This window comes from Halteromyces radiatus (genome assembly GCF_025201355.1).
Source record: "Halteromyces radiatus strain CBS 162.75 chromosome Unknown BX664scaffold_8, whole genome shotgun sequence".
Taxonomy (NCBI): Eukaryota; Fungi; Mucoromycota; class Mucoromycetes; order Mucorales; family Cunninghamellaceae; genus Halteromyces; species Halteromyces radiatus.
In genome coordinates, this window is record NW_026251694.1 from 300726 (window position 1) to 323815 (window position 23090).

The following is a 23090-nucleotide window of genomic DNA, read 5'->3' on the forward strand; positions in this document are numbered from 1 at the left end:
ATTGTTATTTGTAATGACTCTTCTTTCACATTATTTCACTTTATTTTTATTGGTTTTTGTATTGACATGTTCAGCTCAAGACTTTATACAGATCACTTCACCAACTAATGGACAAACAGTGTCAAGTAAATCTCAATTGACTATTAGTTACAACGTGATTGGTGCTCAAACCAGTAAGTACTATTATAATAATAATAATATATAATGACTTGACACACTTTTTATGAACTTCCAATAGTGTCACCCCCACCTGCCAATGCCACTTATCCCTCTGGTATGACTGCCGAATTTCAATGGTTACAAAAAGGCACCACCAACAATCCTCTTTCTCTTAATGCCAGCAACAGTCTAGTGACCAAGCCCTATGTTGCCGGTATCCAAAACAAAGCTTATACTAGTGTTTGGAATATTCCCAACTGTCATTTCTTCTCTCGATATACTCCTTCCAACTACAATTTTCAAATGGTCTTCACACCTACCTACAATATTCCTTCCGATCAAAATCAACAATCTATCGTAGTGCCTTTGACTATCCAAGTCAACAACGCCACTTTCCCCAAATGTTAAATTAATTAAATTTACTTAGATTAGCTTTTACTATTAGGATTATCTTTCTCTTGTATACTTTTATTGTATTGATATCAAAATAAAAAAAAAAAACTTATCACTATTTTGGAATCTTCTTTTTATACACTTCGCCCGTTGACAATTTTATCGATTATTTAGTGTAACTATCATTAGAATATATATATATAAAAAAAAGGGAGTTATCATTTGTGGAATAGATGATTTCCATTTTTGGTGTATCCTAGAAGAACCCATTACTGTAGATCATATAATTGTTTTCGTGTATCCAAAAAATCATCATTGAACAAAAAAAAAAAAAAAAAAAAAAAAAAAAAAAAAAAAAAAAAAAAAAAACACTCATATGATCCACATACTGTAATCACAATAGCAAGAATAAAAATCCATCAAGTGTCACATGCATATCTCTATTTTATTAAAAATAGGGTCTGACCAAAAAAAAAAAAAAAAGACAGTAAAATGAATATAATAATTATAATAATAAAAGGACAAAAAAAGATATATTTGTATAAAAAGGACAAACACTAGTACTTAATTGGAGAGCAAAAAAAAAAAAAAAAAAAAATCTAATAATCACCTTCGTGTACAACATTTTGTCTAATCTTCCTAGAAATTTCTCCATCAATTTCCAAATCAAATAAACGCCAAATACCATTTTCATCTTGAAAGTCATTGTGTACGATATTGATTAGATACCAATTATTGGCAATGTCTAAAATCAGTTCAGCAGAAGTTGTCTTGCGGTCATAAATTCTTGCCCATTCATTCCATAATTCAAACGCCTCATCCTTCCATGCCATAAATGCTGTTGATTCCACAATAGTAGGTTGTACCACTTCCTTGCCTGGGAACACGCCCCATGTCACTGCGTTGGGATGATCACTTTGTGTATTGGCTCGTAAATCACCCTAATAAAAAAAAATATTACTTAGTATCCTATTATATATATATATATATATTATATATTTATAATTTTTTATACCTGCTTGTTGACGGCATAATAAGTAACATCGGGATTCTTGCCAATCTTTTTAATCAGATCATCCAATTTTTCAGGAGAAACAAAGAATTCCAAATAAGCCTTTTGATAAACATAACCATTTTTGGGACCCCAGCCATAAGTAGGATGTGAACTCTTGACACCATTCACAGCAGGTTGTGAATTGATGGTTAAATAACCCAAAAGATTGATACCAGCTAGACGTTGTCGGATCGTTTCAGTTTCAGCTTCCAAAGGTTGTGCACTCCAAGGAATACCAGCAATTTTTCCTTTACAATATTTGGCAAACACAATGGCTACATCATCTACAGTTTCAGGACGACCCCACATTTCTATACATTGTTCTTGAGAATATTTGAGTGATACACCCCATCCATCCAATTCACCAAATGCAGGAGATCTTGAATCACCCCATCGTCCATTAGGAAATTCGTCCCAGAATTCTGTTCTTTGAAGATAACTTTTCGTACGGTTTTTCCAGAAAATAGGTCGTACATTTTCCTTGGCTCGTTTTTGAGTCAATGCCTATTAAAAAAAAAAAATAAGTATGATTCAATAAAAAAAAAAAAAAAAAAACTTACTGGATGCCAAGGTAAAGGTTTGATCGTTTCCAAAGGAGCCACCAAATTCAAACGTTCTAAAATCAAACGCGTAGAACGTTCCAAATTGAAAGTATAGATATGGAATCCATTGATACCGGATTTTCTAAATTTATGAATGAATTCAATAGTGAGATTGATACCATATTCCTTGACGGCAGCATCATCTTCCTTGAGAGGTTCCAAATCATCCCAAATCTTTTGAGGTACATAATTGTTACTAAAGGATATGACACGTTTCAAACCAGAATAGTTTTGAATTGGAAAGACACCCGGGAGAATAGGGCAAGTGATACCAATGGCACGAGCGCGTTTGACAAAATCCAAAAAGCAATCGACATCAAAGAATAATTGTGTGACAATCAGATTAGCACCAGCATCTACTTTTTCCTTCAAATGTAAAAGATCTTGTTCCTTGTCTGGACAATCCATATGGCCTTCAGGATGACCTGCAACACCAATACAAAAGTAATCACCATATTTTTCCCGGATATATTTCACCAAATCCACAGCATGTTCGAATCCATTTTCACATGATTCCCAATTAGTTTGTCCTTTAGGAGGATCACCACGTAAAGCCAAAATATTCTGACATCCACATTCTTTAGCAGCCTATATATATATATATGTCAGTCTCATTTTCATTTTTCTCTCTCTCTTTTTTTTTTTTTAATACCTTTAAAGCATTATCAATTTTTTCAACAGGCATATTTGTACATGTCAAATGCATCATTGTTTCTAACCCATAAACTGATTGAGCAGTAGATACTATTTCAGTGGTAAGTTCAGCAGAAGTACCACCTGCACCCCAAGTCACATCGATGAATTCAGGTCCCATACGTTGCATACGTTCCATACGATCATACAAATTTTGTACACCCTATAAATTGAAAAGTGTGAGAAATCCTATTTTTCATCAACCAGAAAAAAAAAAAAACTTACTTGAGTTGTTTTCGGAGGGAAGTATTCAAAAGACCAAAATATACGACCTTCTTTTTCTGCAGCTTGAATCTTATCAATAACCTTCATGATATAATAAAAGAAAGAGATGTAAGGGATATAAATTAAATAAAAAGTAAAACAAAGAAAAAAAAAGAAAAGAAAAGAAAAGGCGCTTACCTTTTCGTTTCCTACATATTGGCTCACAAAAAAGAAAAAGATGGATCGTTCAATCTCCGTCCACCAGTTAGGTTCGAGCTTCCTATTGCCATGCGCGGGAATGAGTCAATCTCATCTCTCCATTGTTTTTTCTTTTTGGGCTTTCTAGTTGGCAAAGACCTAAGACCAACATTCAATCTCAGTGCATAGAGATAATCTAGGATTTTTTTTGCATCAATCAATCAATCAATTATTTTTAAAAAACGGGAAGTTTTTTTTCTCTTTTCTCTTTTTTCTTTTTTTCTATTTTTTTTTTTTTATCTTCTTCCAATTATATATATATATATAACAACCATGACCACCAAAGACCCCACCAAAAAGTTAGAGGCCAACGATGCATCAAGACCAAGAGAACCCATTGCTTCTCCTTACATGCCTAAATATCCTGACCCAATGTCAAATATCTCCCGTTTCAAAATTATTGAATCTACTTTACGAGGTAACGAAAATAATGATATATTTATATATGTTTATTTATTTATTTATTTATTATTATTATTATTTAGAGGGTGAACAATTTGCCAATGCTTTTTTTGATACAGAAAAGAAGGTAGAAATTGCAAAGGCATTGGACGAAATTGGTGTAGATTATTTAGAATTGACATCACCTGCAGCTTCTGAACAATCACTGAACGATTGTCGTGTGATATCTAATTTGGGATTGAAGGCCAAGATCTTGACTCATACACGATGCCATATGGATGATGCGAAATTGGCGATTGACACTGGTGTAGATGGTTTGGATGTGGTCATTGGCACTTCTAGTTATCTACGTGAATTCTCTCATGGAAAGGATATGGATTACATCACTGAAAAGGCTATTGAAGTTATTACATTTATCAAAAGCAAAGGTTTGGAGGTGCGATTTTCCACTGAAGACTCTTTCCGTTCTGATCTCGTGGATTTGTTGTCTATTTACAAGGCTGTTGAAAAAGTAGGTGTGGATCGTGTGGGTATTGCTGATACTGTGGGTTGTGCTAATCCTCGTCAAGTCTATGAATTGGTACGAACTTTACGAAGTGTGGTTAGTTGTGATATTGAATGTCATTTTCATAATGATACTGGTTGTGCTATTGCCAATGCTTATGCAGGTAAAACAAAAAAAAAAAAAAAATACTGACAACATGAGGGGTTGTTTTTTTTTTTTTTTTTTTTTTTTTTTTTTTGAAAAACCCATGATATAGGTAGACAACTAACTGATTTTTTTTTTTTTTTTTTTTTTTTTGGTTAGCGCTGGAAGCTGGAGCCACTCATATCGATACTTCTGTTTTGGGTATTGGAGAACGAAATGGTATCACACCCTTAGGCGGATTGTTGGCAAGAATGTATACAGCAGATAAAGATTATGTGATGAACAAATATGATTTGACCAAGATTCGAGATGTGGAAAATATTGTGGCAGAATCAGTACAAGTGACGGTACCATTCAATAATTACATCACTGGATATTGCGCATTCACTCACAAGGCAGGTATTCATGCCAAGGCGATTCTGAACAATCCTTCTACTTATGAAATTCTGAATCCTGAAGATTTTGGTATGAACCGATATGTTTCTATTGGTCATCGACTTACTGGTTGGAACGCTGTCAAGAACCGAATTGAACAACTGAACTTGGGTTTGACCGATGATGATGCCAAACAAGTCACACAAAAGATCAAGGAACTGGCCGATATTCGTCCGCTTAGTTTGGAAAACGTCGATGTCTTGCTTCGACATTATCATCAAGCAAAGGATCAAGGTACTCACTCTCAGGCTTTGGACAAGATAGAAACTCCCGATATGATCTCTTCTGTGGCCACTGCCTCCGTACAACATTAGTCACTTCTCTATACTTTCTTTCTTTTTTTTTTTTTTTTCTTGTCATCCATCCATCTATTCACTTATATATGTTTCCAGTTATCTCTTTCCTACTCTTTTTTTTTTTTTTTTTTTTTTTTTTACGAATAAAGAACTATTATGTCAATTATATCTGATAAATGGATTATTATTATTTTTCAATTAGTAACTAAGGTAGACGGCAGAAAATAGGTTGACATCTATGATGTCCATTTAGAAGATTATCGACGCTGCAAAACATACATAAAACATGATCTAGTTTTGATTCCTTGCCAATGCAACTAATTAAAAAGCTTATTGATCTAGTTTCTGACATTGATCATGTTTGCTGTTGCATGGATGATAAATGGATATCTTCACAAGAATGATAATCTCTATTTTTGTTGACTTGTCCATGATACATGAAGATGATAATAAAGAAGCATAATGAGGCGATCGAGTGAATGGATAATGTTCAAAGAAGAATGACTACACGTTATCAAGATGAGAATTTTATAACGTCTTGGATGTGAACCTTCATTCCAGTGATGAATCCCCAAAGAAACAAAAAAAAAGTAATAATGATGTATTTATTAAAGTATATACAAGACTAAGAAAATGATCAAGAAGTATCATAAAAAAGTAAAGTCAAAATAACAATACATATACAGGTAAAGGTAAATCCCACAGAGTAGATGGACCATAAAAGAAAAGTCCAAGATAATAAGATTACTAAAACAATAAAAAAAAAAAGAGAGAGATAAGATCAGATGTTTTGATCACATATAATTTCCTTTTTTTTTCTTTCTTTCTTTTGTAACTTACAAGACACAAAATAACCCCAATAAGTAAATGTATTCCATCGCTTGATCTGCTGTTGTGCTGATATTGTTTTTTTCCGCAGTAATTCGAATGTATTTCTAGCCTTGATTTGAAACACTCTCTTGGTGAATCTGTTGATAATGATGTGATGTACCTTTTGAGCTTGATCCAATAAGGGTATCATACGTTGCATCTCCTCTTGCACTGGTATCATTTCAGTATCCACTTTACCAAGAATATCCAATACTTTCGTATTCAAAAACTATACAAAAAAAAAAAAAAAAAAAAAAAAAAAAAAGATGTGAGTCCCCAGATCGTGTAACCACATGTCTTCTAAATGCCTGCCAACCCACTCTCGTGTCCATTTTTAAAATGATTTACCTGTACATCATGATCCAATTGTTCCAGTTGATTTGTATAAAAAGAAACGTCACGTCGATGATCTTCTACCAATTGTACTTCAATATCTATTAAGCATTGCAGTTTTTGGATATTTTCAGAAACTTGAGCCAATAACATAGATGGTGATCTAGATAACAAAAAAAAAAAATGAAAACCCATTTTGGATATATCATTCTTCCAAATTTTCTTTTCCTTTTTTTTTTTTTTTTTTTTACCTTATAAGCGTCGACAAATCAGGAGTTCTGTTAGCAACTTCTAATGATGAGAGGGAAAAGTCTTGTGATGGATCAAAGGATGTTGTCAGGGTATCATTGCTGTTCCTGTCGTAATGACCACTTGGTATAACTGTATTGAAGGAATCAGAACTATCTGTTCCTCTAGAATATATTCTATGGTGATCAGTACCTATATATGATGGTGATTGTGATAATAATAATGATGTAGGCGTTACTGTCGTTGGGCGAAAGAATCGACGGTTCCAGATAGAGCCAAGACGTGAGCGCACCCTTGATCTTTTTGTAGTGGGAGAAGATGATGATGAAGTTGGTGATGTATGGATGAATCTATTGCTGGAAGGCACACCAGATATTTTCGCAAGCGCCGCATCATTACGGTAAGATGATACAAATAGTTGATGTTGACGAAGTCGATGACGACGAGAACGATATCGATGGGTGGGTGAAGGAGAGATAGAGATCTGTTGTTGAGATGGGACTAGTGATACTGGTTTAGGGATAGGCGATAACGCAGGAGGATCCAGTTGATGAACCGATGAGTCATGCTGCTCCTGTTGTTGTTCTTCCTGTTCCTGATATTGCTCTTGTTGTATTAGTTTTCTACTGTTAGATAATGATGGTGTACCTGGAGAATGAGTGATATCATGTGGATGCGTAGAAGAGGACAGGTCCCAGGATTTGTATTCGTCAGAGGATGAATAAGAAGAATCTTCACTTGAGGATGAGATAGTGGAAGGCGATAATGAGATGACCTTGCGTTTCAATTGTCGAACACTGGCAACAAAAACTCTTGAAAGTGAGGTATTCGATCTATGCTTTGGTAATAGCAAGCGTTCCATTGGTATCCTTGAGTAATGACGCTGTCTATGATGTAACAAAGATAATGAAGGAGTATCCTGTGAGAGCTGATAAAGTTCACGCGGTCGAGATAGTTCATTGTGAAGTATAGTTTTATCATCGTCACTATCAAAAGAATCGTCGTCAATGAAATAAGGTGGATTGATATCTGTTGCTGTTGTAAATGCTGTTGCTTCTGCTCTTTCTGTTGTTCCTGTTGTTGCTGTCGTGGATGAATTCAATCTATCCTTTTCTTGATTGAGAAAATGATGAACTTCATGAAATTCCATGCGGAGATTATGGATCAAACAAAGAAGGAGTAGTTTTTTTTTTTTTTTATTAATTCCAAAAAGAGAAAAATAAAAGAAACAAAGAAGAAAGACTAAAAAAGAAAAATCTCATTTCCTCCACAATTTAATAAATCTCCACCCAAAGGTTGTAATACCGACCGCATGATTTTCATTCTTTAATAAATCAGGGACTTTTGATTATAAGACTATGTACCCATGATATATATATAGAGACTAGTTATAATATTGAATAAAAAAAGAACTTCCTTTATTTATTACATAAAAGATAATGATAGTAATACAAAAAAAAGATAAAGGAAGAGGATGTCAAAGTAATACAACTAAACAATGAGACAGATAAAGATATACTAGTCGCACGGCGCTAAACATCATCATCCATTTTAAGCCAGCTTGGCAAATTGAACAGAAGGAGTACCTTGATCAAACACAGTGTAGACATTCTTGATAAAGACATCACCGAGAATGGCCATTTCCATACCAGAGCTACCGAAACCAGCAATACATTGGCTACCTTCCTTATCGTAGATAAGATCTTCAGCAGGGATAGTAAAGTCAGTACCACCAATGGTCAAAGTCAAAGGAGAGAGAGAGGAAGCATCACAAGAAATGGAATAGGTACCATCACCATTGTCAGTAGCACTATAAGCACTAGCGACTTCTTGAGCAACGGAATCAGTGAACAACAAGAGAGTGGTACCAGTGTCAACAATACCATTGAACTTGTCAATCTTGGAGCCTTTGCCAGCAGATCCACCATCGACATCAATTTGGTACCAGCCGTTAGAGTTGTCAACAGGTACTTTAGTGAAAGAACCAGATACCTTGGCCTTGTTGTAGCCACCAAAGACGTATTCACCGCCACCACCGCTGCTCTTCTTGCCGAGGAACACACCGAAGATGGGTTGAGAGATCAATCCTTGAGCGATGAGACTGTCCACAGGAGTCTTGGTACCAGAAACAGTAGAGATGCTATCGAAACCTAAGCCGAGCAAACCATCAGTGGCACCTTGTTGGAATTGACCAGATTCAGATTGAGCCAATTCAATACGTTGTTGTTTGATGGCAAGACCACCGAGAGTGACAGTATCAAGACCAGTAATACCCTTGGCGTTAGATCCATCACCGTAGCTGATGCTCCAGGGCTTTCCTTCCTTCTTGTAAGTGCTAGACTTGGTAGGATCGTACTTGGTTTGAGATCCACCGCATCCACTGCAAAGAGTGGAAGCTATAAAAAAAAAAAAAAAAAAAAGGAAATGAGTTTTTTTTTTTTTATTTATTGTTTCAAGTGTCTTTTTTTTTTTTTTTTTTTTTACCGAACCAAAGATCACTGGAACCCTGTTTACATTATAATAAAAAAAAAAGTATATAAATGGTAAGTAATTATGTACATCATCATTTCCATAACAACCATCATCGTCATAAAGATTATTGTCACCGTCATCATCATCCATCCACCGTCATCATCTATCCATCATCATCCAACTTACAGTATCAAAATCGAGCTTCAAATCTTGAGGAGGAGTACCAATGGAGACGGTACCTAATATGATCATAATATCATTTGAGTTAACAACGTCGTCATCATCATCATCATCATCATCATTGTCATCATCGTCACTTACCATAGTATTCAAGATCACCACCATCATCAGTCATGGGAACAGTACCACTACCATCAGCAGAAACACCAGTGAGATGCTTATAGTATTTTGCTCTAGCCTTGGCAATAGAGGCTTTAGCATTAGGCTTGAAGTTAGGGTTGGTAGTCAAAGGGAAAGTGTGAGTCTTTTCAGTAGGAGCAGCGTTGAGCAAAGTGGCAGTAGTAGCCAAAAGGGCAATGCAAAGAGAAATCTTCATTGTTGTTGATAATAAAAGAAAGGAAAGGGATTGTTATTAAGATAAAGAAGAAAAAAAAAAAAAGGAATTATGTCAATTTGTGGATTATTTATAGAGAAAAAAATTTACCTCTTCATCATGCGCGGGGAACCAAAAATAGAGTCTAAACTTCTTTCATCCAAAGTTTCTTTACTCGGTTTTGACCTGTTTTCAAGAAAAGAATCATATATCAAATATTAAGAGAAAAACTTTGGATCATCATTTTGTATACTTTTTTTTTTTTTTTTTTTTATGATTTGGGGAAAATGAACAAAAGTGAACTAGTCAATTATTATTATTATGTGTAACCCATAGTGATAAGATTCAGTAACCGCTATTCGGTTGGAGTTAACAGTTATTTGGATGGTAATCCTTCTATTTCCGATAAGATAATAAAATATCCAACTCCCTTATGTGTAACGATGCGCTTCATTTAGATAACGAGACTTGAAAATAACCAAAGTATATATTTTTTTTTCATCCATGTTGAGAAATAGGGTTGGGCAAATAAAAGTCAGTAATCAAACACTTTGGATTAGGAGAAATAGTCTATATATGGCAAGGAATACTCCATGGAGTAAAAGTCCATTTGCATAATATAATATTTTATTTCTCTGTTGTATGACAAGCCTAAAATCCAATGAAGAAACATGCACAGGTAATAGTTTGGTTATTTGTGGTCAGATTATTGGGATGATTTGTATTAATCTGGAATCTTGAATCCTTTAGATGTTTCTTAAAATATCATTCATTCATTCATCCATCATCTATCGACATCATCATGCGATTGACATGATGACTGAATGTATCCTCTTTTTTTTTTTTTCTTAAAGGTAAAAGTGATCAATATATCACTGTACAACAATTATTCTTGGTATCTAAGTATTATTATTTTCATCACGCCTTCTTTGTGTGTTGTAATAGGACGTTGATTGAATCTGGAAAAAAGTTCAAAGCGTAATACACTTCATCGTGCATAATGCTAAGAATCATACTTTTTTTTTCCCGTTTCTTTTCATTACTGTTTAAGGTATCATTTCCTTTTTATCTTTGATATTTCCTTTTCTTTGTGTGAGCATGGCAAAAAGCACGTCAGTTTATGACCCTTAATCGGTATTAGTGTTCATCATCCGAATATACGAGATATTGTGCTAACTAAAATAAGCAGATTTTACTGTTTTATTTTGGGTGATCTATTCTAATGGACAGCTTGTAAGTGGTACGTCAAAAAGGCAAATGCAACGGTATGATTCATCATCAAATCATGATCATAACTGTCGTGATGACTATTAAAATATTTCATCATATACATTCTATCATCACTTATATTCTATTAATAAGATAAAAATGGATCAAGTTTCCTTTTTTTTTTTATATATGTATATTTAATGGTTAAATTGATGATAATGATATTTCTTGAACAGTCATATATTGATTTATACATTTAAAAAAAGAAAGTATATGTACATGATACATCATTCGTCGATCAATCTATATTGAGTTATTTCTTGAGCATCATAGTCGTTTTTTTTTTTTTATAAAAAAGATTCGGCTTTAATATACTGGATGATGACTATTGTAAATATATCAATCATATATTCACATGCCGAAGGAATCATCCACTCCTTTCCATATTGCATTCAAACCAACCAAGTCATCTCCATATTGCGTGTACACCATTTTCTCTACTTATGGTAATATTGAGACTCTATGATCGATATGTGTAACATCACCATATATAGTTTTTATATTGAAAAAGAACAACTATGGAAAATATTTTAACAAATCGTTTTTTTTTTAAAAAAAAAAAAGTGAAAGGGAAAAAAGTGTATCCATGGTTACCTCTTTCATACACCCTTGATTCTGTAATGAATTGAATCATAAATGAAAAAACTATTAAAAACATTAAAAGTTCTGTGATTCAAGTAGTAACGCAGAGAAATACCTCGTTCTGTTTTCAAGGACAGAGTATCTACCCGTTGCGCATGATGTAATCGTCATACACCAAAGGTTACTTGACAATCATACGAATAATAATAATAATAATAATAATAATAATAATAGTAATAATAATAAAGATAACTTGGTGTACTACTCTTTCGTTTGCCTTTGTAACATTTCATATACCCGTCCTTTCTTCTCGTTTTATCGATAATGAAGGGTCAGCGTAACTTCAAAACCTGCGATAATAATTACATAGAAGAATTCCCTAACTCGCTTTCCATAATCATCACCCATCCATTCATTCATTCATTCATCGAAGCTACACATATGATCCATAAGTCATCCAATCAATAATAAGAGTCATAATTCAAATCATATTTTATTGTAATAAATAATGTAAAAAGACCAAATGGATCACACGAGATATGATAACATATAAAGTAGTATAGTAATCTATTTATAATAACAAAAAAAAAAAAAAAAGGAAGAGAATTATCAATACAAATATTAAAAGAGAGCTAAATCCCAATACAACTGATACCTTTATCGCCAAACCCCATCTTTCTTTTCATTCATATTTCAATGTATTACCTTATTTCCAAGTCAGATTGTTTCTTCAATTCATTCGCGTTCCACCGTTCCTTGTACGAGGTATACGGGAAAAAAAAACCCTGCTGACTTGATGTCGATCCAAGTACAAACGTGTGTGAGAAAAAAAGACAAATTAGGTAAATGACAGAATCCAGGTTTTTTTTTTTTTGTAGCAATGAGATGTTCTTTGACTTTCATACCTTCATATCTATATTATCATCCCAAAAGAAACGCGTTTCTATCCAAAAGCAAGTGAAGAGATACCGATTCATTGTTTTTCATAACTTCATCAACGTAAAAAGAGAAGAGTATCATTTCATCCTATATTGTTCCTTGTATCCAGATAAATTTTCACCAAGCTATGATACTTTGAAGGTCGTTGGTTATTGTTTAAAAAAAAAACTAAGGTTGCCAAATAGAAAAGAAAGTATCCACGTCGTTCAATATCAAGTGCAAACTTCAACAAGAGTTAAGTCTATTGCATACATAAAAGAGTGGGAGAAGATACGATGGCAGAACAACATATTAGTGTCACTTTGCAGATAGTACATCACTTTCGCCTAATTCTGTTCAAAAGTACAACCATAACCTTACCTTGTATCGGGTTTGACAAAGGAAAGAATGGGACAGTCATTTCCGACTATAATATGTATATATGTAGAAAGCAAAGGTACCTAAAAAAAGAATTCATTTATAGAAAAAATAAAAGAGTAAAATACATTGTTAAAGTATAACAACTTTATTCTTACCATTTTATATTCAGTCCATGTTATTTTAAGAACAAAGAAAATCACTGAAGAAAAAGAAAACGAAGAAAAAAAAAAAAAATAGAAATTACAGCAAATTTGAATTTAGCGGTGCCTTAATACACCAATTTACAGTTTGTTCTAAAACAAATGTCGTTACAAAAACAAATTTGAATCCTTCAGGTTCCCAGTAATAACGCTAATTCGGTATTATTTGCATTTATCAAAGTAAAATACATCAAATTTTTAACAAATATATGATTCCAAAAAAGAAGGTTCCATCGGAAATAGAGATATTTTTTTTTATTGAATATACTACACTATAATATATTACATTACACTAATATATAAAGGGAACTATTTCATACAATTAAGCTAAATGACCGAATTGAAGAGCAGGAGTACCTTGATCAAAAACTGTGTAAACATTACGTAGGAAGAGATCACCAAGGATTCCGTAACTACAAGAAAAAGAGATCAATCACACGTTAAATAAAAAGTAATACCATTCCATTCACTTACTTTGATGATGAACCTAATGTAAATCCTGCCACACATCGACCATGATCATTTGCATAGATAACATCTTCTGATGGAATCATTGCTGTAAAACCATCGATAGTGAGAGACAAAGATGGTACTGACGCAGGATCACAAGAAATATTGTAAGTTTGACCATCATTGTTGAGCACAGTACCATAAGCTTTTGCAACAATAGCAGCAGTAGATTTGTCAAGTATAAGAAGAGTACTTCCTGTATCCACGAGATATTCAGCAGATGAGCCAGGGATCGTAGTGTTACCAATATTCAAATTTTTCAATTTGACTCCATAACCTCCTAAAAAAAAAAAAAAATGAAATCAGTTATTGTAATTATGTTTTCTTTTTTCTTTCTTACCACTCTTGACGTCTACATTGACATTGATGAGAGGACCACTGATTTTTGATTGATTGTATCCTCCAAACACGTATTCTAAAGAAAAAGAAATATAACTATCAGTCGTACCATTCAATCATTCTTTTTTTTTTCTTGTCGTTTTGCTTACCGCCTCCTCCTTCTTTCCTAAGACTACCAAGATATACACCAAAGACTGGTTTTGAAATCAAACCTTGAGATATCATGTTATCCAAAGGAGTCTTTGTATCGTTGAGTACAGATAACGAGTTGAAAGCCAAACCCAAGAGTCCATCGTCTGGTGATTTCGAGAATGCAGCTGATTCTTCAGTTACCATACCAAATCGTTGATTTTTGATGGTCAATCCTCCTATAGTTATCGTTTCCAATCCAGTGATGCCTGATGAATTACTTTTGTCCAAATAACTGAGTTGAAATGGTTTTCCTTCTTTGACATAAGAACTAGATTGATTTGGATTATAGGTAGTCTTATTGACACACGTAGTACAAGTAGTTGAAGCTATTACCCACAAAAAAAAAATAAAAGGTTTACTTATAAAACTTTTCTATTGATATTATTATCTTCAACTTACGAATCCATAGATCGGAAGAGCCCTAGACCAATTCAAAAAAAAAAAAAAGGTATAAGCAAAAAGTGTAAACTAGCGGAAAGAAAAAGTGGGGAAAAATAGTACCGTGTCAAAATCCAAATCGTATTTTACAGGCGGGGTACCAATGTAGACAGATCCAATGAACTCCAAGTTTTCATAGTTAATCATAGGAACGATACCATCCTTTTTTACCAGATGATTAGAAGAAATCCATTTCGATCGTTTTTTTCTTATTCTATCAAGTGCTGTGTGGATATTCCGATGATAATTAGGATTAGCAGTGATGGGTACAATAACTGTTCCTGCTTTATTTCTTTCCATAGGTGCTGCATGAACCATTAAAGTGGCACAAATGACAGATACAATAAGAGATGATAGCTTCTTCATACCTTTTTTTATGATGATGGTTTTATGGTTGTAACTAAGAAGAAAGAGAGAAAAAAAAAAGATGATATTCTCCAAATTAAAAAAAGAAACCGTTTATATACACTTTTTCTGATGCGGCTGATGCTTTGTTTTATAAAATTTCTCTCATCCTAGGCTGAAGAAAACTTTAATGCTAAGGATCACTTGTATGAATAACTTTATTTTTCTATATTTCTGTTATTAAAATATCATAGAAAGTAGTAACAGATTGGAATAAAATGGTGGTTCCCCTGATTAGTTCATAACAAGCATAAAGATGGAATACTTTTTCCATTCCATCATTCGTTTATAATATATATGCATTGTCAATGATGACGTTAATCCATCATATATGAATGGCATATAGTCAATTTTTGAATGGGCTTGTATTTTTTTCTTTTTCATCCTTCGACAACAAAATGTGACCCAAAAAAAAAGCCAAATACTTCTTGCTGTCTTTCCATTTTTGGTATCACAAAAATCTGCCATAAATACACCCAGCTAAACAATGAAAGGTAATGATGATTATGTTGCACAGGCCAACTGACACTCAGTAGGTAGAAAGATGTAAATGAGAGATGAATGGAATAGAGAATTCTTTTTTTTTTGTTTGTTCTATGATTCAATTATTATTATCATCATTATCATTATTATTATTATTATTATTATTATTATTATTATTATTATTGTTTGCGTAAGTAAGATCATTGTTCAATTAAGTATCGCGGTTAATCATTTTTATTCAAAAGATCAATCTTGGTAATATGCTTCTTCTACTTTACTTGGAATAAGGTAATTATTAGGATCAGATATAATATTTTGAGTTTCTATGATATTTATTACTTTTAATTTTTCATTTAAAAAAAAATTGAAATTGACCATTGGTGATTGTCTAGAAAAGGTGTACGGTCGGTCATCCAACTTCTCTCACTTTTGATTTGCCAAGCTTCTTTCCTGTACCTCTCTCTCTTTTTTTTTTTTTTTTTCTCTCTCTCTTTCTTTCTCTCTTTTCTTCGTTACTTTTTATTATTATTATTCTATCTTTTTTTTTTTCTTTCTTTTATATATCTATACATCAGTTTTGGTCAATTCAACTTCATTGTATACTTGGACTTTACAATACATGTCAACATCTTTATCTGTTGTGAAAACGAAACGAAAAGTTAGCTGTCTTCCTTGTCGATTAAAGAAAGTCAAATGCGATGGTGAACAACCAAAACCATGTCAAAGGTGCCTACGACGAAATATGGGTGAACAATGTACTTATGTCAAGACAGGTCAAGTGGGTCGTCCTCCAAAGAATGCAGTTGTTAACAAACTTATTCTCAACCGTCCTCGTCAACATTCTAAAACATTTTGTAAAGAATTCATCTTTGAAAATATTGCGTACAGCTTACCAACGGACATCAAGTTTTTCGACAATGACAAATTCATGGACCTCAACAATTTTATCGACTCTTTCCGTATGAAGGACGAAGCCATTATGCAACTAGCCATTGTACGATTAACAAAAGCTATTCCTTGTTTGCCTGATATTGTGATGTACGACATTTTGGAACTCTACAGTTGGGCTATCTCAGAAGTAGTTAATGTCATTGTAAGCAAGATAAGCATAGTAACTCTTGAGAACTTTGGATACTTTGACTCTATTGCTGCAGCTGTCTTTCAAGATATGGCTCTCAAGTTCTTCAGCGAACCTGCTCCTCAGATTCCTATAGGCAATCCTCTCAGTACTTTATCTTCTCAACAAGCCATTCATCTGATCGATACCTTCTTTTCCATAAGCCCACATTCTATATTACTCAACAAAACACTAATACTACAAGGTTACTGGACTGACTCATTAGATCCGTGGTTACTGTGTGTGATATATGGAACAACTACCTACCTGACAAGACTTTTGGATGGTCAACCTGTACGACTCTGGGAAGCTACCAATCGAGATATCCGAAATCCCTTTTTGGATTATGCTTATTTTATGTTACAAAGATCATCTTCTACTGTGTCGTTTGCCAAATTTCAAGCCGCTACTTTATTGGGTCTTTTTGAATCAATGTTTGGTCATCCAAAGCGTGGAATGAGGGTTCTTGGGCTAGCCTTTGCCTTTGGAGGAAATCTTGGTGTTACTAATGGTTCCTTTCAAGCGGAAAATAGTGACATTGATACTGAATTGGCAAACGTTACTTTTTGGGCTCTTTTCGTCAGTTCTGCACGTGGAAGTGTTGATCGTAAGTTTTCCAAACAAACAAACAAAAAAAAAAAAAAAAAAAATAGGAATCAAATTTAACTCTTTCTATATTTTTGAACTCATTTGATAGTCGGTCATGTACCTCATTTTTCTGACGATGAACTCTCTGTTACACTTCCTCCTTCAACCATTGAACGGTCACCATCTTACCAATTTGAAGAATCAAGTGGGAATGTTCGATCTCTACGATGTTACTATCATGTGGTGGAAACGTTTTATATTCAATCGGTGCTATGCAAATATACATGTTTGATGTTACGTCAATTTCCTGAACTCAAATTCAACTTGTATAAAAAGGGTCGATCCATCAATAGACAAACAGGACTTCCGGATCCAATTGATTTAGTACCAAGATTACGACAAGTGTTACAGGAATTCTACAATTTTATTGAAGACAACAAGAAAGCATGGTCAATACAACAAATCTATACAATTGAAATGGCATGGTCTTTGTATGATATTCATCTTACCTTTACGAAGAAAATTGGACCATTTGTAGAAGGTGTCAATTTTACAAACTCGACTTACGATATTTTCCAAGATATACCACTGACGGCAGATGATGAATTGTCAAAAACTCGTGTGCAACAAGTTCTTCCAAGGATATATCAAGTATTGGACAAAACTAACGACTTTTTATCAGATCCTGACAATTATAGACGGAAAACATCACTCATACCTCGTGGACTTATTGTTACTGTGCTGGAAACCTGTTTTGAAATATTGTTTTTAGGGCTTACTATGAATCCCAATGACAAAGTGATTTATGATTATATGGAAATGGTGAAACAAATTACAGAAATGAATATATGGATTGATTGGTCAACGATTGATACTGTGCGAAACAAGGTCAAGGCATATCTTAGTTCTTACAACTTCCAATCCAATGATTCCTCTGAGACACCGACAATATATCTTGATGACGGTAGTAACTCTTTGTTAAAGGCGAGTTTTGGAACACCCTCATCACCAAGTGTTGGATCCACTTGCGACGGTCATTCGATGGAGACAGAGCTTGGTATAGAAAATGATATGAAAATGGTGGCCTTCTTTGATCCTTGTGCAACATGGCTGGACCCGATGACTGTGGTGGATCTGAAACTCTTGGACAACAATGGATTCTCAACTATATCGCAACTAACCAGTAATGAGAAATTGAATAAAAAAAACAATCATCCATCACCGAACGACAATACGACATTTTTCGAAGAAGTACCCAACATTATTGTGGAACCGGCTTATTTATCTGATCACCATTTTGACGTTTATAACGACAATTCCATCATATCATCACGCACAGAGTCTTCTTCTTTTGATAGCTTCAACGGTAACGACAGCGCGTTATATATGTCAGAAAATTCTACCGTAGGTGTCCCAATCACAACTGCAGATAATATGGTTTATGGAACTCTTTTTGATCAAGATCCTTTCATGTAGATAGATATACATCTCCCTTGTAGTTTAGTTTGTACCATCATCATCTTTTTTTTTATATATTTATTTGTATCTTTTAATAAACAGCCTTTACTGGAATTTGTGCAAAATTAAAATTTGATGTAGATATTATTATTTTGTTTCTCTTGAAATAGTATGAACTATTGATTGGCCTCATCAGAAGTTGTGTGTATGTGACTATAGACTTTTTTTTTTTTTTTTTGAGAAATCATCCTTCATTAGTTTGTCCATTCTACATCATCCAATTTCTATCATACAGAAAGACAGTGATACAAACAGGTCATTAATACAAAGAAAAAAAAAAGCATAAACACGATTCACCGGGAACTAATCAGTAACTCATCCATGATTTCCTACTGTCGTACAAGGCCTCTCTTTTTTTTTTAATTCTTATTATTTGTTGACTTTTTCTTTTCTTGGCTCTTTTATTTTTTTTTCTATCAAAACCAATATGACCCTTCTCTCTCCATTATTATCATCAACATATGAGTACCATTTAAAAATAGTGAAAAGAATTCTTTTTTTTTTTCTTTAGAAAATAAAATAAAAATCAGTCATCCCATCTCCTTTGACAACATAGTATTAGTACGACAAACCATTCTTGCTTAATACTACTACTCATTCGATTGTTGATGATATATACATTCAGTTTTAGAATATGATTTTTAATTTTGATCTTTTCCGTCTCAACGGGGCATTATTACTTTATTGAGTTTCTTGTGATGATCTGTGTAACCGTTGTATGGAATCAAGGGAAAGTGGTTTACAGACCGTGCTGCTGTCTCTTCTCTCTTGCTGCGCTCGTGCTCACTGCATCATCTCATGGCTCTTTTCTAGTCCCGACGTTCAATACTATCGATTTCATCAGCTTCTTGGCAGCCCTCATTTATTCATATTTTTTTTTTCTTTTTTTCTTTTTCTTTTCTTTTCTTTTTTTTTTTTCTTCTCTCCCTTACATTCTTTCTACCTTTTTTTTTTTTTTTTGTTTCAACGATGAATGTCAGCATTGTTAAAACAAAACGGAAAACCAGTTGTCTACCTTGTAGGTCGAAGAAAGTCAAATGTGATGGTGAATTACCTTGTCAACGATGTGTCAATAAAAATACTGGTGATCAGTGTAGCTATGCTCAACAACGACCTCTTGGCAGACGTCCCAAAAATGCAGTGATCAACAAACTTGTTCTCGATAGAAAAAGACAACAAACATCATATGAATTTTGCAAAGACTTTATCATTGAAAACTTGGCATATACAATCCCAAGTGGTACCAAGTTCCTCCATAATGACAAGACGAAGAACTTACATTATTTCCTTGACTCTTACTTCACTGATACTTTTGCAGCAGCCGTAACTCAATTAGCCATGATTCGTTTGAGCAATGCTCCTTCTGTTATGCCTGAAGTCAAAATGTACGATCTCCTGGAAACACATACTTGGACAGCAATAGAGCTCACTAACATATTCAACAGTAGTATCAGCACCATACCTCAGGAGGGAGCATATGAATATAATTCGATCGCATCAGGTGTATTTCAAGATCTGGCATTCAAGTTCTTTGCCGAACTTCCAGTGGACCCTTATTCGATCAATCCTCTTACTACGCTTTCAACGCAACAGGCGATACGACTCATTGAATGTTTCTTCAGTATTCACCCCTTCTCGCAACTTCTCAACAAGACGTTATTACTCCAAGGCTTTTGGACTGACTCAGTGGACCCTTTACTTTTATGTGCAGTTTATGGAACAGCAATCTACTTTTCAAGGATGTTGGAAGGTAGACCCGTAGGACTCTGGGAAGCCGTGAATCGTAATGAAAGAAATCCTTATTTGGACTATGCTTACTTTCTATTGCAAAAATCGTCGACAGAAGCTACTGTGGTCAAATATCAGGCTGTCATCTTGCTCGGCATGTTCGAAACATCTTATGGATTTCCAAAACGGGGTATGTCTTTACTTGGCTTGGCTTATATGATGGGATCAAAGCTTGGAATTACAGATGGTTCTCTTCTCTCAACAGAAATCAGTGATGTAGAAGCGGAATTATTGACAAATACTTATTGGACCAACTTCAACAATATTATTCGTGGATGCGTTGACGGTATGTACAAAAAAAAAAAAAAAAAAAAAAGGTGTAAATCGTGATGATTGTTACTAATAGTTAAATTTATGTCAAATAGTCGGTCATGCTGCTCATTTTACAAAGGGCGCAAAAAATCCACCACCATTACCACCAGTCAATATTGAAAAATCTTTGTCTTATCAACTTGAACTTTCCAGCGGTGATCAACGACTTTATCGATCTTATCATTATTTAGTGGAAACCTTCTATATCGTTTGTGTGATCAGTACCTATGTCAACAAGCTCTTAATTCAATTTCCAGAGGTGAAATACAATGCTACTACTACCCATGAATCCAAATCAAAACCACCGGTGGGCCATCCAACAGTTGATGACCTTGTACCAAGGCTGATGAAGGTTTTGCAAGAATTTGACGAATTTATACAGGCAACTCGGCATACTTGGACTGCACAACAAGCATATACAATTGAATCAATGTGGATGCTATTTGATATTCATATTCTCTTTATCAAGGATTATGCACCAGCTCCAGAAGGTACAGGCTACGGCAATTCGATATTCGATATCTTCCGGGACACAGTGCTCTCAAGCAATGATGCAAAAACCATGGCTCGCGTACAAATGGGGGTTCCGAAAGTATACAAGATGTTGGACCTAATGCAGGCTTTTCTATCTGAAAAATCGAACTACAAGAATCAAGTATCACTGCTACCAAGAGCACTTCTTCTCTCTGTGTTGGAAACTGCTACAACTGTATTATGCTTGAAACATTACAATGATCGACAAGACGATATAACTTGGGATTATTTGAAACAAATATCAACATTGACTCGAGGTAGTATATGGGCCGATTGGACAACGATTAAATCTGTACGAGAAAAAGTGGATTATTACTTGGATCAATTCAATCATATGGACAATGAACGACAATTCAAGATGGATGAATCTACTAGTGGACCACTGGACTCTTCTGTACTTAGCAACATTATCTCTAGTCCATCATCATCATCATCATCAAGGAATTCCACAGTGGATGATGATCTAGCTCTGGCGGCATTTTTTGATCCTTGTGCCGAGTGGCTGACACCTTTGGTTGGTACTCTACCGGCTAATCTGGTACTTTGGGATATGCCTGGTGACAACTCAATACAGAATAATAGCAGCAACATCACCAGTACAAACGACATTATCAACAATTTTATTTCCTCTCCAGCAACAAGCACTAACTTGACATCATCATCATCATCATCTACTACTGTTTCAACTTTACCAATAGACAATATACCTGACAACATCATGTCGTCACCTTTGCAATCTCTTCATATGAACATCAACACAACTAGTAATTATGGTAATGCACCTTTGGGTAATCAATCTATTTCTTCATTCAACCTTTTCAATACTGGTCAAGTTCCACAGCCTGCAGTAACATCACCACAACCACACTCCTTTTTTAACAATCTATCTTCACCACTTCCACCGCAACCATCACCACCACAACAACAACAGCAACAACATCAACGGCAAGAATCTTTGTACCATACCGATATTCAGCAGGTTTTATTTGATGATCCTTCATTCAAATAGTTTTAGAAATGTAGTATAGTTTTTTAGTTTAATTTATTATCCTTTTCTTGTATTTATTTTCTTTATTTCTTTACATCACTTTGTGTTCTGCAGACAATTATCTGTTTTGAAACATTGTACCAAAATAAAACTCTCTATCATTTAATTCTTCCTTTGTACCTTGATGTGATTTATTGTTTTGGGAATTTTGTATACGTTTTCCAGCCCCAAACCTCCATGATGCCTAAATTCCACATTTTTTCATTCTTTCTTTCTTTTTTTTTTTTTTCTTTTCTGTTTCTTTTTTTTTTTTTTTTCCTCACTTCGTTTTTTTTATTATTATTATTATTATTATTATTATGCAACGATGGAACTTACTGTAGATATCAGCAATTTCACCAGCAAAAACAACATGATCAACCATTTTAGTTTTTCTTCAACAAGTTCAACAACGTCATCTATCCTATCAACAGACAGTACATCTTCCACCAATCCATCTATAGAATCACGGTATACAGATTTCTTTTTCATCTAATGGTCATAGCAACTTACCTGTGGATAGCCAATCAATGTCATCATCTAGTCTTTTCGACACTAATCACAATCATATCATCACAATAAACCATCAAATCGTCATCATCATCAAAACCCTTGTATCATAGCGACATCCAGCAGATCTCATTCGATGATCTTTCACATATGTAGTTTTAGAAATGGAGTATAGTTTTTAGTTTATTTTTAATTCATCTCTCATTTGCACATGTCGTAGATGTGACATGTTATGCAAAATAAAAATTCCTTTTTTTGTATTCCTTTTTTTTTTTTTTTTTTTTTGTATTCAATGACTCTTTTTATCTCATTACAGCATAAAAACATTTACGCGTCGAATTTCTCGTTATGGACCAA

General features: G+C 34.1%; 8 protein-coding genes across 8 annotated transcripts; 4 read left to right on the plus strand and 4 right to left on the minus strand.

Moving 5' to 3' along the window:
• Positions 1 to 5: 5 nt before the first annotated feature.
• On the plus strand, positions 6 to 682 carry BX664DRAFT_340315 (uncharacterized protein). Its single transcript, XM_051546798.1, has 2 exons — positions 6 to 164; positions 230 to 682. The coding sequence occupies exons 1-2, from the start codon at positions 14 to 16 to the stop codon at positions 565 to 567; spliced, it is 489 nt and encodes a 162-aa protein (XP_051396945.1). The 5' UTR covers positions 6 to 13; the 3' UTR covers positions 568 to 682.
• Positions 683 to 1002: 320 nt separating this feature from the next.
• Positions 1003 to 3298, minus strand: BX664DRAFT_380553 (methylenetetrahydrofolate reductase-domain-containing protein). Its single transcript, XM_051548905.1, has 5 exons — positions 3127 to 3298; positions 2861 to 3064; positions 2167 to 2796; positions 1568 to 2110; positions 1003 to 1493 (listed from the first exon to the last, which is right to left on the minus strand). The coding sequence occupies exons 1-5, from the start codon at positions 3211 to 3213 to the stop codon at positions 1152 to 1154; spliced, it is 1806 nt and encodes a 601-aa protein (XP_051396946.1). The 5' UTR covers positions 3214 to 3298; the 3' UTR covers positions 1003 to 1151.
• Positions 3299 to 3625: 327 nt separating this feature from the next.
• Positions 3626 to 5185, plus strand: BX664DRAFT_361568 (homocitrate synthase). The gene is made up of 3 exons (XM_051548248.1): positions 3626 to 3781; positions 3849 to 4433; positions 4574 to 5185. Exons 1-3 carry the CDS (start codon positions 3637 to 3639, stop codon positions 5161 to 5163), a joined length of 1320 nt encoding a protein of 439 aa, XP_051396947.1. The 5' UTR covers positions 3626 to 3636; the 3' UTR covers positions 5164 to 5185.
• A 508-nt stretch (positions 5186 to 5693) lies between these two features.
• On the minus strand, positions 5694 to 7802 carry BX664DRAFT_340320 (uncharacterized protein). The gene is made up of 4 exons (XM_051546799.1): positions 6600 to 7802; positions 6364 to 6511; positions 5986 to 6244; positions 5694 to 5892 (listed from the first exon to the last, which is right to left on the minus strand). Exons 1-4 carry the CDS (start codon positions 7745 to 7747, stop codon positions 5783 to 5785), a joined length of 1665 nt encoding a protein of 554 aa, XP_051396948.1. The 5' UTR covers positions 7748 to 7802; the 3' UTR covers positions 5694 to 5782.
• A 193-nt stretch (positions 7803 to 7995) lies between these two features.
• On the minus strand, positions 7996 to 9661 carry BX664DRAFT_380556 (rhizopuspepsin precursor-like protein). Its single transcript, XM_051548906.1, has 4 exons — positions 9391 to 9661; positions 9256 to 9308; positions 9082 to 9103; positions 7996 to 8993 (listed from the first exon to the last, which is right to left on the minus strand). The coding sequence occupies exons 1-4, from the start codon at positions 9623 to 9625 to the stop codon at positions 8149 to 8151; spliced, it is 1155 nt and encodes a 384-aa protein (XP_051396949.1). The 5' UTR covers positions 9626 to 9661; the 3' UTR covers positions 7996 to 8148.
• Positions 9662 to 13206: 3545 nt separating this feature from the next.
• On the minus strand, positions 13207 to 14856 carry BX664DRAFT_193407 (rhizopuspepsinogen precursor). Its single transcript, XM_051540080.1, has 6 exons — positions 14515 to 14856; positions 14413 to 14434; positions 13971 to 14339; positions 13823 to 13897; positions 13447 to 13762; positions 13207 to 13385 (listed from the first exon to the last, which is right to left on the minus strand). The coding sequence occupies exons 1-6, from the start codon at positions 14815 to 14817 to the stop codon at positions 13295 to 13297; spliced, it is 1176 nt and encodes a 391-aa protein (XP_051396950.1). The 5' UTR covers positions 14818 to 14856; the 3' UTR covers positions 13207 to 13294.
• A 986-nt stretch (positions 14857 to 15842) lies between these two features.
• Positions 15843 to 18633, plus strand: BX664DRAFT_340324 (uncharacterized protein). The gene is made up of 2 exons (XM_051546800.1): positions 15843 to 17063; positions 17154 to 18633. Exons 1-2 carry the CDS (start codon positions 15959 to 15961, stop codon positions 18518 to 18520), a joined length of 2472 nt encoding a protein of 823 aa, XP_051396951.1. The 5' UTR covers positions 15843 to 15958; the 3' UTR covers positions 18521 to 18633.
• An 873-nt stretch (positions 18634 to 19506) lies between these two features.
• BX664DRAFT_340325 (uncharacterized protein) lies at positions 19507 to 22350 on the plus strand. Its single transcript, XM_051546801.1, has 2 exons — positions 19507 to 20636; positions 20716 to 22350. Exons 1-2 carry the CDS (start codon positions 19532 to 19534, stop codon positions 22203 to 22205), a joined length of 2595 nt encoding a protein of 864 aa, XP_051396952.1. The 5' UTR covers positions 19507 to 19531; the 3' UTR covers positions 22206 to 22350.
• The last annotated feature ends 740 nt before the right edge of the window (positions 22351 to 23090 follow it).

Coding starts and splice junctions, on each gene's coding strand:
- BX664DRAFT_361568 (XM_051548248.1), top strand. CDS start 3,637: ATGACCACCAAAGACCCCACCAAAAAGTTAGAGGCCAACGATGCATCA. Junction 3,782..3,848: donor TATTGAATCTACTTTACGAG/GTAACGAAAATA, acceptor ATTATTATTTAG/AGGGTGAACAATTTGCCAAT. Junction 4,434..4,573: donor TATTGCCAATGCTTATGCAG/GTAAAACAAAAA, acceptor TTTTTTGGTTAG/CGCTGGAAGCTGGAGCCACT.
- BX664DRAFT_380556 (XM_051548906.1), bottom strand. CDS start 9,625: ATGAAGATTTCTCTTTGCATTGCCCTTTTGGCTACTACTGCCACTTTG. Junction 9,309..9,390: donor TGGTGATCTTGAATACTATG/GTAAGTGACGAT, acceptor TGATCATATTAG/GTACCGTCTCCATTGGTACT. Junction 8,994..9,081: donor TTCCAGTGATCTTTGGTTCG/GTAAAAAAAAAA, acceptor TTTTTTTTATAG/CTTCCACTCTTTGCAGTGGA.
- BX664DRAFT_340325 (XM_051546801.1), top strand. CDS start 19,532: ATGAATGTCAGCATTGTTAAAACAAAACGGAAAACCAGTTGTCTACCT. Junction 20,637..20,715: donor TATTCGTGGATGCGTTGACG/GTATGTACAAAA, acceptor TATGTCAAATAG/TCGGTCATGCTGCTCATTTT.
- BX664DRAFT_340324 (XM_051546800.1), top strand. CDS start 15,959: ATGTCAACATCTTTATCTGTTGTGAAAACGAAACGAAAAGTTAGCTGT. Junction 17,064..17,153: donor TGCACGTGGAAGTGTTGATC/GTAAGTTTTCCA, acceptor CTCATTTGATAG/TCGGTCATGTACCTCATTTT.
- BX664DRAFT_193407 (XM_051540080.1), bottom strand. CDS start 14,817: ATGAAGAAGCTATCATCTCTTATTGTATCTGTCATTTGTGCCACTTTA. Junction 14,435..14,514: donor ACGATTTGGATTTTGACACG/GTACTATTTTTC, acceptor GAATTGGTCTAG/GGCTCTTCCGATCTATGGAT. Junction 14,340..14,412: donor CTCTTCCGATCTATGGATTC/GTAAGTTGAAGA, acceptor TGTGGGTAATAG/CTTCAACTACTTGTACTACG.
- BX664DRAFT_340320 (XM_051546799.1), bottom strand. CDS start 7,747: ATGGAATTTCATGAAGTTCATCATTTTCTCAATCAAGAAAAGGATAGA. Junction 6,512..6,599: donor GATTTGTCGACGCTTATAAG/GTAAAAAAAAAA, acceptor TTTGTTATCTAG/ATCACCATCTATGTTATTGG. Junction 6,245..6,363: donor AATTGGATCATGATGTACAG/GTAAATCATTTT, acceptor TTTTTTGTATAG/TTTTTGAATACGAAAGTATT.
- BX664DRAFT_340315 (XM_051546798.1), top strand. CDS start 14: ATGACTCTTCTTTCACATTATTTCACTTTATTTTTATTGGTTTTTGTA. Junction 165..229: donor TAGTTACAACGTGATTGGTG/CTCAAACCAGTA, acceptor CTTTTTATGAAC/TTCCAATAGTGTCACCCCCA.
- BX664DRAFT_380553 (XM_051548905.1), bottom strand. CDS start 3,213: ATGAAGGTTATTGATAAGATTCAAGCTGCAGAAAAAGAAGGTCGTATA. Junction 3,065..3,126: donor TCCCTCCGAAAACAACTCAA/GTAAGTTTTTTT, acceptor TTCAATTTATAG/GGTGTACAAAATTTGTATGA. Junction 2,797..2,860: donor AAATTGATAATGCTTTAAAG/GTATTAAAAAAA, acceptor ATATATATATAG/GCTGCTAAAGAATGTGGATG.